This window comes from Apodemus sylvaticus, chromosome 14 (assembly GCF_947179515.1).
Source record: "Apodemus sylvaticus chromosome 14, mApoSyl1.1, whole genome shotgun sequence".
In the NCBI taxonomy this organism is placed as follows: domain Eukaryota; kingdom Metazoa; phylum Chordata; class Mammalia; order Rodentia; family Muridae; genus Apodemus; species Apodemus sylvaticus.
The window spans coordinates 39,612,502-39,630,386 of NC_067485.1; the positions used below are offsets into that span (position 1 = coordinate 39,612,502).

The following is a 17,885-nucleotide window of genomic DNA, read 5'->3' on the forward strand; positions in this document are numbered from 1 at the left end:
TTAATGAGTTTTACACTTTGAGTTTAATAACTCTGACTTTCATTACTTTTCTGTGAAGTAAATTGTGAGTTTATTGAAGTAAACTATGAATATATTTTCAAGCTTAACTTCTCATGTTGTGATAAATCAAGTGGTCAACCTAATTGTATTGATATATAGTCTATTTAATGAACAAAAGATGAATAAGCTTTTGTAGATTTGGACATTTCTAAAGAGAATGCTTTTATTTTTTCAAAGGAGACCAATTACACATAAACATGGATTCAAAAGGCATACAATTAAAAGAAAGTTCACAGCAATGGGCTGTCATGGACAATCTCCAAAGCAGACCATGTAGATATGCACTTAGCAATCTTTCCCAGTTATGCGACACTTCAGTGTTCTGAGATGAAATTTAATGTAGAATATATCGTTGCGTAGGCAGTTAGAAAGGTTAAACATTGCTAAAAATTTTTTACTTTTGTACTTGGATCTTAAGCCTGGAAGATATTCCCAGATGATAGATTTTTCCCACATCTTTCCAGGAGGATCGACCTAAAAATCAAAATAATAGATGGTTACTTGATTATATTGTTACTGTTCCCTTTCTCCTTGTTTCTTAGGTGTTCAGTCAGAGAAATGCATTCAGAGATGTGATACTTCCATTAAAGTTTTGTGTTTTCATTATCTAAGAAAAGAGACTCTCAAATGAACTTTTAGAATCTAACAGTAAGATTCATATGCATTTGTTCTAAAATGTAATTGATCATGGAAGAGGTATGCTCTTTCAGAAGCCTTGGGAATTCAGGAAAATTAGGAAATCTCTATTTGCTTCTGGGACAATGAGGGAGCTCATGTCAGTTTTTCACTCAGGAAACTCTTACATGTTCTTTCACATATATTTCATAGAAGCTGATATGGACCACCATTCTTTTATACATATCAACTATGCTCATTCTCCATGCAGTCTACATACAAAAATATGACGATGATCAGGTGGAGATTCAATATTCAGAGACAAGAGATTACTATGATTGAAAGACCTGTGTTTTTTCACTACAACCAGGAAAGGTATTCTCTAAGTGTTTATGAGGAACAGCTTTGTTTCATTCTGATAATCAGGGTGGAAGGTGATGAGAAGGCTTCTAGAATGTTGGAGGTGACAGCAACCTATTAGAGCAGTGGTTCTCAACCATTCTAATGTTGTGAATTTTAATACTATTCTTCATGCTGTGGTAACCCCAGCCATAAAATTATGTTTGTTGCTACATTATAACTGTAATTTTGCTACTGTGTTTAATTTTAATGTAAATATCTGATATGCAGGGTATGTGATATGCCAGCCTTGTGAAAGGGTTATATTCCCCCCAAAGAAATCATGACACACAAGTTGAGAAGCACCCTCTTAGGGGAAGAGTGTCCAGACAGTCAGATATCTATGTTTCACTCTGGAAAACAAGCTATTTCATTTTCTTTTTTAAATGTACACAACCCACTTCTTTTATGAATGAGAATAACTAATAGGAAATTGCTCACCTTGGTGAGTATCCACCTGAGGTCATCCAAGATTTGTAGGTTTTTCGCTTCTATGACCTGAGCATTCGAGAACATAGTTCCAGGGACGCCTTTCATGGCACTCAGTTCTTCCACTAGAAAGTATAGAGGGGTGACCCACGAACTCACAAAATTGATCAACGTTTCTAAATAATCTTTTGTCTGGGAAAACACAGTAGAACCATAGGATTAAAAATTTTAGTGCAGGAAGTTTGTTGCATTTAATGTCATGTATAGAACTTGAAACATATTTTTTACTATGTATATATGACCTCTATTATATACATGTTATATTTAAGAATTAGTCTATTGTATGCAAAGTAAAACAAATTATGATCTATATTCATTAGCATTTTTCTGAGGTTAGGCCCTCATGTTTTGTTCCCCCCAAGCAGTTCTAACAGCTTCCTTCTAGCAAGATTATTATTTGGTTACTTATTTATTAATTGGCAAAACAAGTCTTGCTAGGATACAATATTGGTCAATAATATTTGACTCAGGAAAAACAGATTCACCACCTCAAATCATTGCCACTCAGGGATTCATTCACTTCAGTCAGTCATGGCATTCATTCATGTACACATTTACTATTTTAGGTGAATTTGAGAAATTAAAATCAAATTAGAATGAAGAGAGCAGAGTACTCATTAATGTGTGCTCCCTTTTCCTCTAACAGAGCATGATGTTAGATATCATGTATAGGTAAAGAACATAGCATTGGCTTTAAGAATGGAATCAGTGTAACAAAAGAATTTTACAGCTCTAGTTCTTATTTGATTTAATCTATTGTATTGCATCTAATTGTATTGATGTTTGCTAGTTTCTCCAGTGGTCATGAATATGAGGATAGACTAGAGTACATCCATTACAATGGGAAGAAGTAAAGAACATTAAGGGAAGGTGAAGGCAACTGGTGATGCCAATACTTGGTACTACGCTTTAATGTGATTAAGACTGAGATTGTCAGCTGGATGAAGTGCATACTGGCATTCTTAAAGTCCATGCAGGTGTAAATGTCCTGCACCATTTTCAAAACCTTTTTCTTTTGTTATTGTTGTTTAGTGACTCAAATAATAGCATTCCTAGTTATGTTTTTGTGCAGATCATATGTAACAATGCAAAAAAAAAAAAAAACAGCTTGTGGCATGTCTAGCAACATTGTAGCCCTCAAGAAAATTTTCCTCATTTCTTTGTCCTCATTTTCTTTTATTGTTTTCAAATAATATGCAAATTAAACCATATAAAGATGTGCTATTACAGGGAATTAGATTAAGGGGATGATAGCAAATATAAAATAGAACTGCTATGATAAGTAGATCTTCTCATTATGAATTTGGGCATTGTTGCATCCTAAGGAATATAAGCTAGTATTTCACAGGACTACTCAGCTCATCTGGTTTTCAGTTAAGGCTCAGAGAATCATAGAGGATGACAAGATAGGTAAAAATAGAAATAGAATCAGGAAAGGTTTGAAAATAAAGAAGTAGGTGATGGTGTTCAGTAATGTAGGATGCTACCACGCAGAAGCCATTAGCAACACATAATTAATATAGTCACATTTTCATCACTGATGTAGGAATGAGTATATAACCATAGATAGTCAACTTATCTCAAAGCATCCTAAAAAGGAGTACTTAAAATGTATTGGTAAGTCATTACTAAAATACAATTTTCTAAATGGTCTATACTATTTAAGTATCTGCTGCACTGTTATTGAGTATTTGATTTTATATATCATTTAGCTGCAATATAATCTGATTATTTTTATATTTCATCTCCATTTTCTCTGCAATCATGATTACTGAATCTATCATAATACCTGCCATAACTGACAGCAACACACCCAGGGTATTACTTCTGGTGTTTTATGAAAAAAACTATGAAGGACACTTACTTTGATATTTTCAAATTCAGGTCCATAATTTGGTGGGTTTGTGACATTAGAGTGGCAGTATTTTCTGGCTCTGACAACTTCCTGATCATTCTTATACATGCGTGAAAGCTGTAAATAAAAACAAAGACTTATTTAGAGATCAGAAATTATATAAATGGACTGATGACCAGAATACTAATATATTTCATTGAATGTATAAGTTGTAACAGTAACTATTTTGTAAAAATAGATATTAAGAAATTAGGGAGGTGATTGGAGAAGGGATGAAGAGAAGAAGGTTTATGGGACATATGGGGAGGGGGGATCTGGGAAAGGGGAAATCATTTGGAATGTAAACAAAGAATATAGAAAATAAAAATATTAAAAAAAAAGAAAGTGCCAATTACCTAATTCTGTGTCTGTTTATTGTATCTGATATTTAGTTTGGGTTTTCACTAACTTTAGAATATTTAAATGCTTCCTCTATTCCTCTCCTTTCTTCAATCACCTTTCCTTAAAGTTACGATTTGAAAGTAGTTAATTTATAATGTACAGAGTATTTTATTTACCATATTTCTCTAATATCTCTGCACAAAGCCATAGAATACATTTATTACCCTTCCTATTTTGTATCAATAAATTCTGATATGTTCTTCTCCAGACATCAGAATAATAGCTTTATTAATCTAGTGGTAAATATGTATAATGTGTAGTTTATAATAGTTTTAGAATGACATTGTGTGCATCATGACAAAATCACTCACAAAATAGACTATTTTACCACAAATTCTATATAAATATAAGTCAAAAAATATAAAAATTATCAATTCATGTTGTGTGTTGAATTAATGATTGTATAATTGTTGACATATTAAATTTACTTAAATATATTTTAGAATATAATATTTATTTCTAATAATCAGCTATTTCCTCAAAGTTTAATGCATTCTTGTAAAGATTAAGAAGTTGAAGAACTGTCAGCTAAGAACATGGAATGCAAATATAATATAATGCTTTCTCATTTAAGTTGCAATCATTGGCATGATGCTCCCTTTGGAGAGCAGTCAGCAGATAATGAGGTACTTACAAGTGCTGCAAATTGTTTGGATGAGAATGGGCTGCGGTACTGTTTCATATTAAGGGAAAAAATAACATCTAGTTAATAAAAACAAAACATGAAGGCATGTTTATTGCAAACAGAAACAGACTTTCTTGATGTCCATCATATAGAAGATGTTCCTACTTCTATCATTCTTATTTTCTGACCTTAAGAAATGACCTGTAGTTACCAGCAAGAACGGATACACTTCTATTCCTTCCCAGACATTGGACACATTTTATTACTGAAGATCTTTAAACCACAATTCCTAACAATTAGGGGCTATTTGAAAGGCTAGATGTTTTTCTTTCTTTCTTTCTTTCTTTCTTTTTTCTTTCTTTCTTTCTTTTCTTCTCTTCTTCCTTTATTCCTTCTTTCCTTTCTCCCTCCTTCTCTCCTTCCTTTCCTTCCTCCCTCCTTCCTCCTTCCATATTTTATCTTTCTTTGTTTCTTTGTTTGTTTGTTTGTTTGTTTGTTTCTTTCTTTCTTTCCTTCTTTCTCTCTTTTTTCTTTTTTCTCTTTTCCACCATCCTGCCATCCCTCCCTCTCACCTTCTTTCATTACTTCCTTCCATCTTTCCTTCCTTCCTTTATTTTCTTGCTTTTCTTTCTTTTTTCTTCCTTTCCGTCTGTCTTTCTTCCTTTCTTTCTTTTTCACATAATTCATTTTATCTATTTTATGAATATACATTTAGCATAAAGTGATTATCCACAGTATGCTAAATGAATATAGTCAGTGGAAATTCATGATCCTGAATACAACAACAGGAAATGAGAATTTGTCCCCTAGTATCAGTAGTTGGTGCATCTTTTACCTATGAGATGTGTTTTCTGATATTTGACTCATGATGATTAATGTCTCAAGTACTAGTGTGGCATGGGTGTTAGATACTTACAAACTCCTGATTCATTTGCTCAGCAAGAATACGAATGACTTCAGCTTTATCCAGGGCACCGTTAAATGTGTCCACAATGGGATCCCAGCACTCCCCGTCTATTTTGATACATGCAGGAACTGATGCAGTTTTTTCCCACAGAAGCAAGTTTGACATCACCACCAGCAGGAGTGCCCCTGCTACATAGAAACAAGAGCCATGTAGGGATGATGTATTAAATCTAAGTTTTCATATGACCCAACTGATTCAGGAAAGTTTTATCTGGCCAAAGTTTTCTTTAGTGAATTTCTTGGCATTAAATATCTAGAATGGCAGATAGAAACCACTGTGAGTACTTGGTCCAGTAATTGTGTTTTTCTGTATAGTATTTTGAGAAGCAGGTGGTATCACAATTTTTTATTGTTTTAGAAGCTATTCTGAATTTTATAAATGTCTAACACTTGAATTAATTCAGTATTGTATTTTAATTAATTTTAGATGGTTTAGATTCATTGAAGTTTAAGCTCATTTTCAATTAACAAAACTGATGATGAATTTGTAATTTTTAAACATCGTGTCTTATGTCAATGTATTTGACACTGATGGGACAATGACAGCACAGTTTACCTGTTTGCTTCTGCTACATGTTTGAAAATAGAGGATGGTAACTAGTACAGAAGATGATAAAAATGTTATCCTGAAAAAATGATGTCATCTTGCAACTGCTAACTTATGATAAACCTCTATCAGCATTCATTGCATCAAAAACTTCATGTCATTTTATTTAAAGTTTATCTAAATAATAATTTTCTGAGAAGATTTGATTCTCATAATCATAATCTGAATATAGTCATAAAGGAGATGTCTTACATGGTGAAAATTTTTCCTAATGTCATATTATTGATGATATAGAAGTTAAAACAACTGTTAGTACTTTCTCCCTCACTTTGTCATAGAACTCCACATCTTTCCCGCAGAGAACACAGACACTGTTCTGATGTTGCTTCAAAGATCATCATTGCTTGTAAAGAGTAAATTTTATCACTACGCTGTCATTGCAAAAGCTTTAGAAGCTTGACTTGATCTACATTCTTTTTCTCAATTACACTCAATTTTAAAAGTTGTGACAATAATTAGGAATAGACGTAACTTTCAAATAGCTACCCACGAGGCACCACAACAGGAACCTTATACTTAAGACTCAGGGAACATAGTAGAGTAAGATGAAAAATTAATATAAGCACTAGAGGTCCAGAATTTTTGCTGCAGAATTTTTTCATTATTTGATTATTCATTATCAAATGTCCATCCCTAAAATAATATGTATATGAGCAAGATTAAAGGAATTAACAGGCTGCCTTTATGCATCTACAAATATAGCAATGATGATTAGTGAAAAAAGTCTCTGAATTTGAAAGGGACCATGAAAAGGGGTTTTTGAGGTTTTGGATGAGTGATATAGAAATCATGCATGAAATTCTCAACAAAAATAGGAACATAAAAATGTCTTAGAAGATTGCCCTACCTAGGGATGCATCCTATATAAAGTTACCAAACCCAGACACTATTGTGAATGCCAACAAGTGCTAGCTGACATGAGCCTGATATGGATGTCTCCTGAGAGGCTTGTCCAGTGCCTGACAAATACAGAAGTTGATGCTCACAGCCAACCAATGGAATAAGCACAGGATCCCTTATAGTTCAGGCTGAGGGATTATAGTAGCGTAAGATGAAGAATGAATATATGCACTAGAGGTCCTAGAGAAATGGAGGAGCTGGAGAAAAGATCCAAGGAGCTAAAAGTGTTTGCAGCTCCATAGAAGGAACAACAGTATGAATCAAGCAGTACCCCAAGAGTTCCCAGGGACTAAACCACCAACCAAAGAGTATACATACAGGGACCCATGGCTCCAGCTCCATATGAAGCAAAGGATGGCCTTGTCAGACATCAGTAAGAAGAGAGGCGCTTGGTCCTGTGAAGGCTCGATGCCCCCACAGGATGTAGGGAAATGCCGGACAGGAAAGTGGGAGTGGGTTGGTTGGTGAGGGAAGAGGGATGGAATGGTGGTTTTGGAGGGACAATGAGGAAAGGACATAACATTTGAAATGTAAATAAAGCAAAAAGCTAATAAAAATGTAAAAAACAGTCTTCCTGGTTGATTAAAAAATTATTTTTGTTATCATCTCTTTTTTCTCTTTAGCAAATATTACCTACAAAATATAGTGTTTTGTCAGCATCCCACTGCTCTTCCTTTGTGATATCACTTGGCTTGTACTAAACTGGAAGACACTATAAGACACAATCTGGCATCTTTGTCTACTTTAGTCTTCAGAACTTAAAGCTTCTTCAGATGTATTTCAATGGGAAAACACATATAAAATATTCACAATCACAGTTCTGTTCCTTTTGCCTTGAAATAAGATGAATTGGACCCATTGACTTTATATTCTCAATAATTTCCAATTTTTTAAACTCTAAAACATTTTCCTTTTGAGCTATAATATTTGTTCTAGAAGGTGTTCCATATATCAAAAACTCTTAATGAACCCTATCATTCGTATTCATTGGATACCAGCAATATTTTCCTCCTTTCATCACTTCAATACAGAAGGTGACACAGAAAATCTTGGAACATTGAAACATATCTCAATTTAATAGATGCTGAGTGCTGCTAATCCAATTGTATCTTGTGCCCTGGACAATTTCTTCTGACCCATAATTGTTCCTATCTAAGAAAACTGCAGGGACAAAAGTAGACTAGAGCCTGAGGAAAAGGAGTTCCAGCATCAGACCTTAATTGAGATCAAGCTCAAGGGAGGGCCCCAAGGCCTCACACTATTTCTAAAGCTAGGATGTGCTCATCAAAAGCAACCTATCATGCCTGCCCTCTGAAAGACCCAAGAAGCAGCTGAAAGAGTCAGGTACAGATATATACACCCAACCAATGGGCAGAAGCTGGTAACCCCTGTGGTTGAATTAGGAAAAATCTGGAAGAAGCTCAGGAACAGGGTGACCCTTTAGAAGGACCAGCTGTCTCAATGAATTTGGAACCCAGAGATCTCTCAGACACTGAGCCACCAACCAGCCAGAATACACCAATGATATAAGGACCCTAATACATATATAACATTAGGTTTGGTCTCAGTCAGAGAAGATGCACATAACCCTCAAGAGACTTCAGGCCCCAGGGAGTGGGCAGGCTGTTGGGGTGTGGGTGGAACTGGGGACATTCTTGTGGAGATGAGGGGAGGTTGTATGGGATGTGAAATAGTCAAAGGGTGGACTGGGAAGGGAATAAAAATCTCGACTGTGGGGAAAAAAAGCTTAAATAACAGAAAACAAAATATATTTTAAAGATATTTGAAAGCCTATTCTGAGTTCTTAGTAAACTTTGAACAAATATCTCATCACAAAAATTAGAAAGTCAAAGAATTAATAAAAAAGAATTCCATTAAAACATACTCAAATAATCACTTAACTGGATACTTTATCTTAGAGAGGCACAGTAGGGAGTTTACTTACTGAAGTGAGGTTGACTCAATGGCAACATTATTGTCCAGGACTTTCTAAGCAGGATGAGTTCTGACTCTGGAGAGCTGCTCTACTGGAGACACACTAGGCTTGTTCTCTTCCCCCTATATAGTTAGGCAGATAGCCCTGGGGGCATGCACAGCCATGGCACAGCAAGAAGTCATGTAGAGAATCCCTCATTCATGAACCATGTCCCTCTATCTTCAGGGAATGTTAACAATTTAATTGCAACACACTTATCTGTGTCTGGATGATTTCTTTTTGCTTGTTTCTACATGGTGATTCTCATCCAAATTATTTTTGAAATCTCTGAAGCCATCTCAGCTGCCTGATGATAGATGGTCAAGTCACACCAGGATGAAAGTGTTGTTCACAATTACTTCCTCTTCCTTAGACTCTAACATTCTTTCCATTGCCATTTTCTAATGTTTATGGACAGAGATGGATTCTTTGCTGAATATTTGACCACCATGACAGAGCATTAGCAAATTATCTGTAGTGTTACCATGAATCTCTGCTAGTAATCATTGACTACTGTGAAGAGTGTTTCTCTAAGAAGTAAGCTGAGAGTTAAAATAATTTATAATTAACATGCTTAAATTAGACATTTAGAAATCAGTTTGATGGCAACCAACAAATTGGGAAAGGATCTTCACCAACCTTAAATCCAACAGAGGGCTAATATCCAATATATACAAAGAACTCAAGAAGGTAGACCCCAGGGAACCAAATAACCCTATTAAAAAATGGAGTACAGATCTAAACAAAGAATTTTCACCTGAAGAACTTCGAATGGCTGAGAAAACTGGACATGACACTTCTGGAGGACCCTGCTGTACCTCTCCTGGGCATATACCCAGAGGAATCCGTGGCATGCAATAAGTACACATGCTCCACTATGTTCATAGCAGTGTTTGCTCTAAGATCAAGAACTGACAAATGGGACCTCATAAAATTACAAAGATTCTGTAAGGCAAAGGACACCATCAAAAGGTCAAATCGGGAACCAACAAATTGGGAAACGATCTTCACCAACCCTACATCAGATAGAGGACTAATATCCAATATATACAAAGAATTCAAGGAGTTAGACCCCAGAAAACCAAATAACCCTATTAAAAAATGGTGTACAGAGTTAAACAAAGAATTCTCACCTGAAGAACTTCGGATGGCGGAAAAACATCTTTAAAAATCCTCAACTTCATTAGTCATCAGGGAAATGCAAATCAAAACAACCCTGAGATTTCACCTTACCCCAGTCAGAATGGCTAAGATTAAAAACTCAGGATACAGCAGGTGTTGGCGAGGATGTAGAGAAAGAGGAACACTCCTCCACTGCTGGTGGGGTTGCAAATTGGTACAACCACTCTGGAAATCAGTTTGGCGGTTCCTCAGAAAACTGGGCACCTCACTTCCAGAAGATCCTGCTATACCACTCCTGGGCATATACCCAGAGGATCCCCCAACATGTAATAAGGATATATGCTCCACTATGTTCATAGCAGCCCTATTTATAATAGCCAGATGCTGGAAAGAACCCAGGTATCCCTCAACAGAAGAGTGGATGCAAAAAATGTGGTATATCTACACAATGGAGTACTATTCAGCCATTAGAAACAATGAATTCATGAAATTCTTAGGCAAATGGATGGAGCTGGAGAACATCATACTAAGTGAGGTAACCCAGTCTCAAAAGATCAATCATGGTATGCACTCACTAATAAGTGGATATTAACCTAGAAAACTGGAATACCCAAAACATAATCCACACATCAAACGAGGTACAAGAAGAACGGAGGAGTGGCCCCTTGTTCTGGAAAGACCCAGTGAAGCAATATAGGGCAAAACCAGAACAGGGAAGTGGGAAGGGGTTGGTGGAAGAACAGGGGGGAGGGAAGGGGGCTTATGTGACTTTCGGGGAGTTGGGGGCCAGAAAAGGGAAAATCATTTGAAATGTAAATAAAAAATATATTGAATAAAAAAAAGAATGTAAAAAAAATGGGAGGGGGTGATTGGGAAATGGGTGGAAGGAAGAGACAGATGGAGAGGGGGGAACCGGGAAAGGGGAAAGCATTCAGAATGTAAACAAAGAATATAGAAAATAAAAAAGAAGGAAAGAAAGAATAGCGATTCAAGCTTGCTGCTTGGATCTGTTTGCTCAGAAAAACTTAAAAAAGAAATCTGTTTGAAAGAGACAAGATGCATTTAGCAGAAAAAAATTGTTAACTCCTCTCTAAAATGTATGGCCTTTAAAGTAAATGATTATGCATTGATGTAAAATACAAAATAGGGATCTGTTCTTACAATTGGTCTTAATCATATCAGAAGTTTTTTTTTGATTGCATAAAAACCAGTTCTGCCACTATTGTCCTAATGAATATAATTTTACACACTTACTTATAGTATAAACACTAGAGTCATAGTACCACTGGTGACAGTTCTACAAAGACAAACAAACAAACAAAAACAAAAACAACTACATAGTGTCATCCAGACTCTTTGAGCAAGTCAGCCTAGAGAGATCTTCCACCTCAATGCCAACAAAATATCCTCACATTTTTGAAGTATGTGCGGCCTAAAGTATTTAGCTATACCACTTAGTTCTGATGTTCATGCAAAAGGAAATACAGCTGCAAGAATGGTTTGAGGGGCTTCAGAAGCCAGACTGTATAAGATCTCTTTGGAAGGTAACTGAAATCAGGATTACTCTGATCTCAGGGATTTAATTCAACAAACACACAGTTCTCAGGAATCCCTTTACCTACATGTGTGTGCACCCTCACAACTCCATTAAGAGCTGTACTTAGTATCATTTCAGAATGAACAAAGTGGGTTCATTTATGCAATGGAAGCTTTACAGAGATGCCACACTTTTGTTGACCTACAGTTACCTTTTCAAGAAACCATCAACTCACTTCCTGATTCTGTATCTATGTAGACATTAATAACAGCTTTGCATTAGTATTACATAGCAAGAATAAGCCTCAAGCTTATATCCATTATTTCTGCCAAAGCACAAGATTATCTAGAGTAGCAAGGATGTTGACAATACTTCTTCTTTTCCAAGCCTATAATCTAAACTGTTTAGCTTACTTCCCTTAGGACTCTGACATATAATCAGAGAGAGTTGGCATCTGGCTAAAGGCCAAGAAGAAGCAGGGCTAACTCAGGTCTGCCAGATTTATTACCCTTCCAGATTTCTTCTACTTTTTGACAGTCTCTTGTTTGGTCCTATGCTCTTTAACTTTATTAGGTGTTTTCTTTTTTTACATTTCAAATGTTATCCGTTTTTGTCATTTTCCCTCTGAAAACACCCTATCCTATCCCCCCTCACCCTGCTCACTAACCCACCCACTCCCACTCCCCTGTCCTGGCATTCCTCTATACTGGGCAAAGAGCCTTCACAGGAGCAAGGGTCTCTCCTCTTGGAAGAGCTAGAGAAAGGACCCAAGGCACTGAAGGGCTTTGCAGCCCCATAGGAGGCACAATAATGTGAACCAACAAGTACCCCTAGAGCTCTCAGAGACTAAACAACCAATCAGAGTATACATGGAGGGATCCATAGCTATAGCCACATATATAGCAGAAGATGACCTTAAAGAACATCAATGGTCTGGAGTTTTTTACCTGTCAAAGAAAATACTGTTGGTCATGGTGAGTAATCTCCTCCCCACAGACTCCCCATTTCTCAACATCGCAAGTTCAACTAAATTTCAGAACCTCAAGCAAAACATTCCAAGCCTGATGTGAAGCTTGTGTCTCCACAGCACACTCACCCCCCAGTACCCTTTCTACAGGAGAGAATTGTACACAGAGTACTCTCTGAGGTTGAGCTAATTGCCTACCCTTAGGCCAGGCAAGCTGTATCATTTTTATGTTCCCTGATCTGTTTCCTCATTCCTCCACTGTTGCATTTAGCCCGAGTGATTTTGCATCACAATGAATTCTAGTCTACTTAGCAAACTGAAGAGGACTTTTCCTTTAAGATTCTGTTAAGGTGTCCTATGTCCTCTATAGCATCCATGAATCAAATCAATATTACTCAATCTGTTGATTTTAAATGACGTGCTGTCCCTTTTAGGCATCTGTTTCCTGTTGCAGAATGCATAGTAGAAACCCCTGTCCTGAACCATAGAGGAGTTTTACTCCATTTACAGTGACTCCACTGCTCACAATTACCACACTTTCTATCTGGTCAGCATTTCTGTTGGAACTGTCAGATTGATCACAGTACAGCTCTTACCAGATTTGACTTCCCAAGAGCTCTGTTCTCATATTTTTTCCTTTTTTTGTCTTGATTTCATTAAAACTTTATCTATGCTATTTAAATCTTCTTCCATTCACTTTTCTACAGAGCTCTATCTGCTGCAAGAATAATTTTATGTTGAATCATAACTGGCAAGAAGATAATATACACACTCACTTGTTACAGTTTTAGAGACTAGACTGTCATGCTATAGAGTGAATGCAGGAGTTGAGATCTGATAAAAGTCAAGGGGCTTAGTCTTGACAGGCCTAAACAAGCATCTTCTATTTGATTCTTAACTTAGTCCAAATGAAAATATTTTCATCATTGTTACCTGACTATAAAGCTCAGTAGAAAATTGGATACTCTTCTCACCTATTTTGTCTTCTGAAAGCCTCTTAGGTGTTTGCATTTTTATTTCTATCCCTAGATTTGGATATTGTTTTTCTGCTATGTATTTCCATTCTAGACGTTATAAAGATTAAAAACTACCTATCATCAATACCTCTTCATGCACTTTCCCTCTCGCACCCTCTCTCTCTCCCCTGCCTCCCTCTCTCTCTCTCTCACACATACACACACACATTCACATACACAGTCACACAATTACTACAGGCATACACATAAAAAACACATATATGTATATATGTATATATATATATATATATATATACCGAGAGAGAAATATAAATTATTTGGAAGTGTAGTTGACATTCACACTGAAACAAAATTACACTAAGCAAAAATTTAAATCAGTAATTCTCATATTTTCACATTTATAGGAGGTCATAGGAAGATGCTATTAATGCCACTTTATTAATGCAAATCTTCTTGTCTCTGTATGTAGGCACTTTTGTCATTGTTGTGTACACATTAATAAAGAAAGAAGTTGAAGATACTTCTTGAAGGAGTATCTTTAAAACTTATTTTAGAAAAGACAAGACAAACACAGGAGTAGAAATAGTACTATGAGGCATGTCCAAAAGCTATTTGAGCTCTAGAAAAAATAAACAGCAAAGGAGTAGAAGAACTTTGGGGATAAGAAGTGATAAGAAGGGAATGTTTGTAAGTCATGAGTTGGCACTCATTCAGAAATACAAGTACACCTAAGACTGAGTTGTTCAAAAAAGAAGTGAGCTTGAGTAAGAAAATCACTTTCGCGCTTAAGTAGCCTTTGTCCGACTATTTGATTACAGAAACAAAACATATATGATAGTATTTGTATGTGTATCAAAATGTGCATGTATATGTGTTCATGTATATGTATGTGGTATGGAGTCATTACGCTCCCTTGAGTCTGCTAGTAGTGAAGTGAACTCTATTAGTAATGTGCTTATAAGATATGCCTTATTTATCCAATTATTTTATTTTTAAAATAAAATTTTTTTCTTTTATTGGCTTCTATTTATTTATTCACTTTAAATCCATAGTGCAGTTTCTTCCTATTAACAGTCTCCACTTCAAAAGGCCTTTCCCATTCCCCTCCTCATCTCCTCTTAGAAGGGATGGAGCCTTGGGTACCAATCTAAAGTGGCACCTCAAGTCACTGCAGGTCTAGGCATATCCTCTTTTTTTTTTTTAACAAATATTTTGTTCTTTTGCATATGTTCATTTCAAGTCTAGTGTATCTTGCAAGATTTGGAACACCAAACCTGGAGTCTAAAAAATGGTTGTCAATGTTTCCTTTTCCATTTTTCTGTCTCTACTATACAAATGAGTTATGATTGTAACAAATTATTTTCAAACAGAAGAGGCTATCTTGCTGTTTAGCAGGCATTTTTGAAAATTGCTAGGGAGAAAATTATGCTACTGAGTTTTCGTTTCAGAAGATTAGAATGTGAATGTATGCACCTAAAAATCATTAAATATAAATACAATTTTTACTGATAGATGTATAAATTACTTGAAGGCTCCTTATCATTTGGTAATGACATATGAAGAGAAAATCTAATCAGTGGTGCCTTCGGAAAATATTGGTCTGGAAGATTTCTATTGTGATAAAAAGAGCTGAGAAAATCAACTCAAAAGAACAAAAAGATTTATTTTTGGTTCATAAATTCCAAGGGTTTGTTTCTTAGTTCTTGGGCAGCTCAGGGTACTATGGATATATTAAGGGATTGGTGATTAGATACAGATTATTCACATATTCGTTATCAAGAAGGGGAAATAGAGTAAATGAGAGAGGGAGGTCGGGAGCAGAGAATCTCAATATCTTGTAGAAAAATACACTCGTTGATACAACTTTCTTCTATGAGATTCTATTTCCTCAATGTTTACCATCTTATTGCACTGCCACAGGCTGAAGACAAGAGCTTTTGGAGTCCACTGTATATACAAATTGTTACAGAATAAATTACAAACTTTTAGAGAGCTGTATACAAGTTAAAAGGGAACAGATATGTCTTGTATATTTTTCAAATCCAATGTCAAATAGAGGAGAAAGTGACTTCTGCCTTTTCATAACAATGATAACTTTTTCTTCTATACATACTTAGAAGCACCATTTTATTTGACTCAGCTTAATGGTAATATATGTTATAATATTTTTGGCAAACTTGATCCATCTGAAGATATGCAGGAAAAAATAAAGTTCATGAGCAATTTGTCATCTAGTTACCTATCCTCATCTTCTCATCTCTTGGATCTCCCCCTTATTAATGTTTCCATCTACTTTCATTATCTCAAGATCCCTTGTCCTTTCTATATGCTGCTTTCCTCTGTTGAGGCATGGGCTGCAGATAGCTGCTTTGATTTCCTCCTTTGATTTTGATTGAAAACCTTGATGACTTTCTTTTAGAGTGTCTACATTTAATAGAGACTTACTTGTCCCTTTTCTTCTATCAGTTCTGTGTTCTCACAGTACTTCTCTCCTATCATGTATACTGTAGATATATCCTCAATATATCTAGTTATCTCCCTTTCTTTTTGTGCATTGTGCTGCTGCACTATTACTCATATAAGGCTGCAGACTCAAAACTGATAGAAATCACTGTGATTAAAAAAAACAAGGCTTTTAATACCAGGGATTCTCATTTCTTACCCTATAGAAACATATATAGAAAAAACAATGCTTAAAAGTAAACATTGATTGCTCACTAATACTTATAATAAGACTTACCTCCTTTTTTTTTTTTTAAAAAAAAGCAACATTACTTTATTTATATTTAAGTACACTGTAGCTGTCTTCAGACACTCCAGAAGAGGACATCAGATTCCATTACAGATGGTTGTGAACCATCATGTGGTTGCTGGGAATTGAACTCAGGACCTCTGGAAGAGCAGTCAGTGCTCTTAAGCACTGAGCCATCTCTCCAGCCCAAGACTTACCTCCTTTTATTGAAAGTCAGAATATGGCTATGTTATAGGGAGATTGGAGATAAATTGGTAAATATGATTTTATCATTCAGTATTTCATCAATTCATCAAAACCATAAAGACTGAAGGACAAACTTTAATCTGACAATTATTTCCTTGTTTTTTTTTTACTGGTATTTTCTGCTTTTTCAGTAATTACTATGACATGAACACAGCAATCTGCATATCTGTCTATGAATTTTCTTAAGTTAAGTTAAATCTACTGGCAGCCAGATTCTTTCCTTTATTCTATTCTATTCTATTCTATTCTATTCTATTTTATTCTATCTATTCTATTCTATTCTATTTATTTATTTATTTATTTATTTATTTATTTTCCTTTTGCAGCCCCTCTTCTCTCCTCCCCCCCACACCATTAAAATCCCCTCTTTTTTTGTATTGAGTAGCTTCTTCATTTACATTGCCAATGGTAAAACCTTTCACAATTTCCCCCTCCCAAAAGCCCCCCTCCCCAAAGATGCCCTACCCCTCTTCCCACCCCCACTTTAGAAATTACCTATATTATTTTGTTGCTTGTTAATGAGTAGCCAATGTTTTGTTGGGATTCAATAGGTGCCCAGACGACCTGATTCAGAAAGACAACTGTTGCCAGTTTCAGTGGCATTTGTCTCAAACTATTTTTAGTCAATTTCATCAGAACGTTTAGATTGTTTCCAATTACACTTATCTGAGATGGGTCCATTTTAGGCAACGTGAAAAGAGAGATTTACTCTTGATCTTAGCCAAAAGGCCGAGAAGTGAACGAAAACAGAGATTTAATAAAGGAATCATGTCATCATGACTGTGCTTTCCTCAGCTTATTTCACCTTCGGTCCAGGCCAGTAGCAGAGCAGTCCATCTGTCAGCATGAGCAAATGAAGATCAGAGGCACAGCATTGCCGTCATTACCAGCATCAGTAGGAATTTCAGTGGAGTTTGACCTACCACTGTGGGCTCACTGCCAGGACTACACATGAAGCTCAGTTCTAATTTAAAATACTTGCTGGTTTGATATCTGTAAGCAACTTTGTGGTAGTAAATATAAAGTGTATAAAGGTATGAAGCAACCTTTGTGGAGAAAAACCTATAAAGATATGAAGAAGAAGACCACAGCAAATTGTGAGGAATCCTGTCAGCATTGTGGAATATCACTAATAGTGGATGAGTGTCTGAGTTGGGGAAAGCATAGACTCCCAATTTTATTGGTCATGCTGGTGGTTAAAATTTTGTATTAATCTACCAAATCTTCACTTTACATTTTGATATGATAATATTCCTTTTGGGTGGACAATGGAGTGGTCAATAGAGTGCAGTAGTTTATGAAGTGTCTACCAACCTAGAATGCGATTTTATTTCTTCCTCTGCTTTCAATTT

The 17,885-nt window shown here is 35.8% G+C and overlaps 1 protein-coding gene across 2 annotated transcripts; it reads right to left on the reverse strand.

Annotated features, from left to right (window-relative positions):
- Positions 1-345: 345 nt before the first annotated feature.
- Positions 346-8,930, reverse strand: LOC127665092 (prolactin-8A9-like). 2 transcript variants are annotated; one of them, XM_052157478.1, is made up of 6 exons: positions 8,903-8,930; positions 5,401-5,576; positions 4,494-4,532; positions 3,428-3,535; positions 1,516-1,695; positions 346-534 (listed from the first exon to the last, which is right to left on the reverse strand). In XM_052157478.1, the coding sequence occupies exons 1-6, from the start codon at positions 8,928-8,930 to the stop codon at positions 346-348; spliced, it is 720 nt and encodes a 239-aa protein (XP_052013438.1). The 2 variants fall into 2 exon arrangements, with proteins under 2 accessions (XP_052013438.1, XP_052013437.1); XM_052157477.1 differs by having other exon boundaries at positions 5,401-5,579.
- Between the last annotated feature and the right edge of the window lie 8,955 nt (positions 8,931-17,885).

What these genes read in the sequence shown, in the direction of transcription:
- LOC127665092 (XM_052157477.1), bottom strand. Translation starts at nt 8,930, where the DNA reads ATGTTGCCATTGAGTCAACCTCACTTCA. An exon ending in CCAAACAATTTGCAGCACTT is followed by an intron (nt 3,536 to 4,493) that starts GTAAGTACCTCA and finishes TTTTATTTACAG; the next exon opens with CTTTCACGCATGTATAAGAA. An exon ending in CTGAATTTGAAAATATCAAA is followed by an intron (nt 1,696 to 3,427) that starts GTAAGTGTCCTT and finishes GTGTTTTCCCAG; the next exon opens with ACAAAAGATTATTTAGAAAC.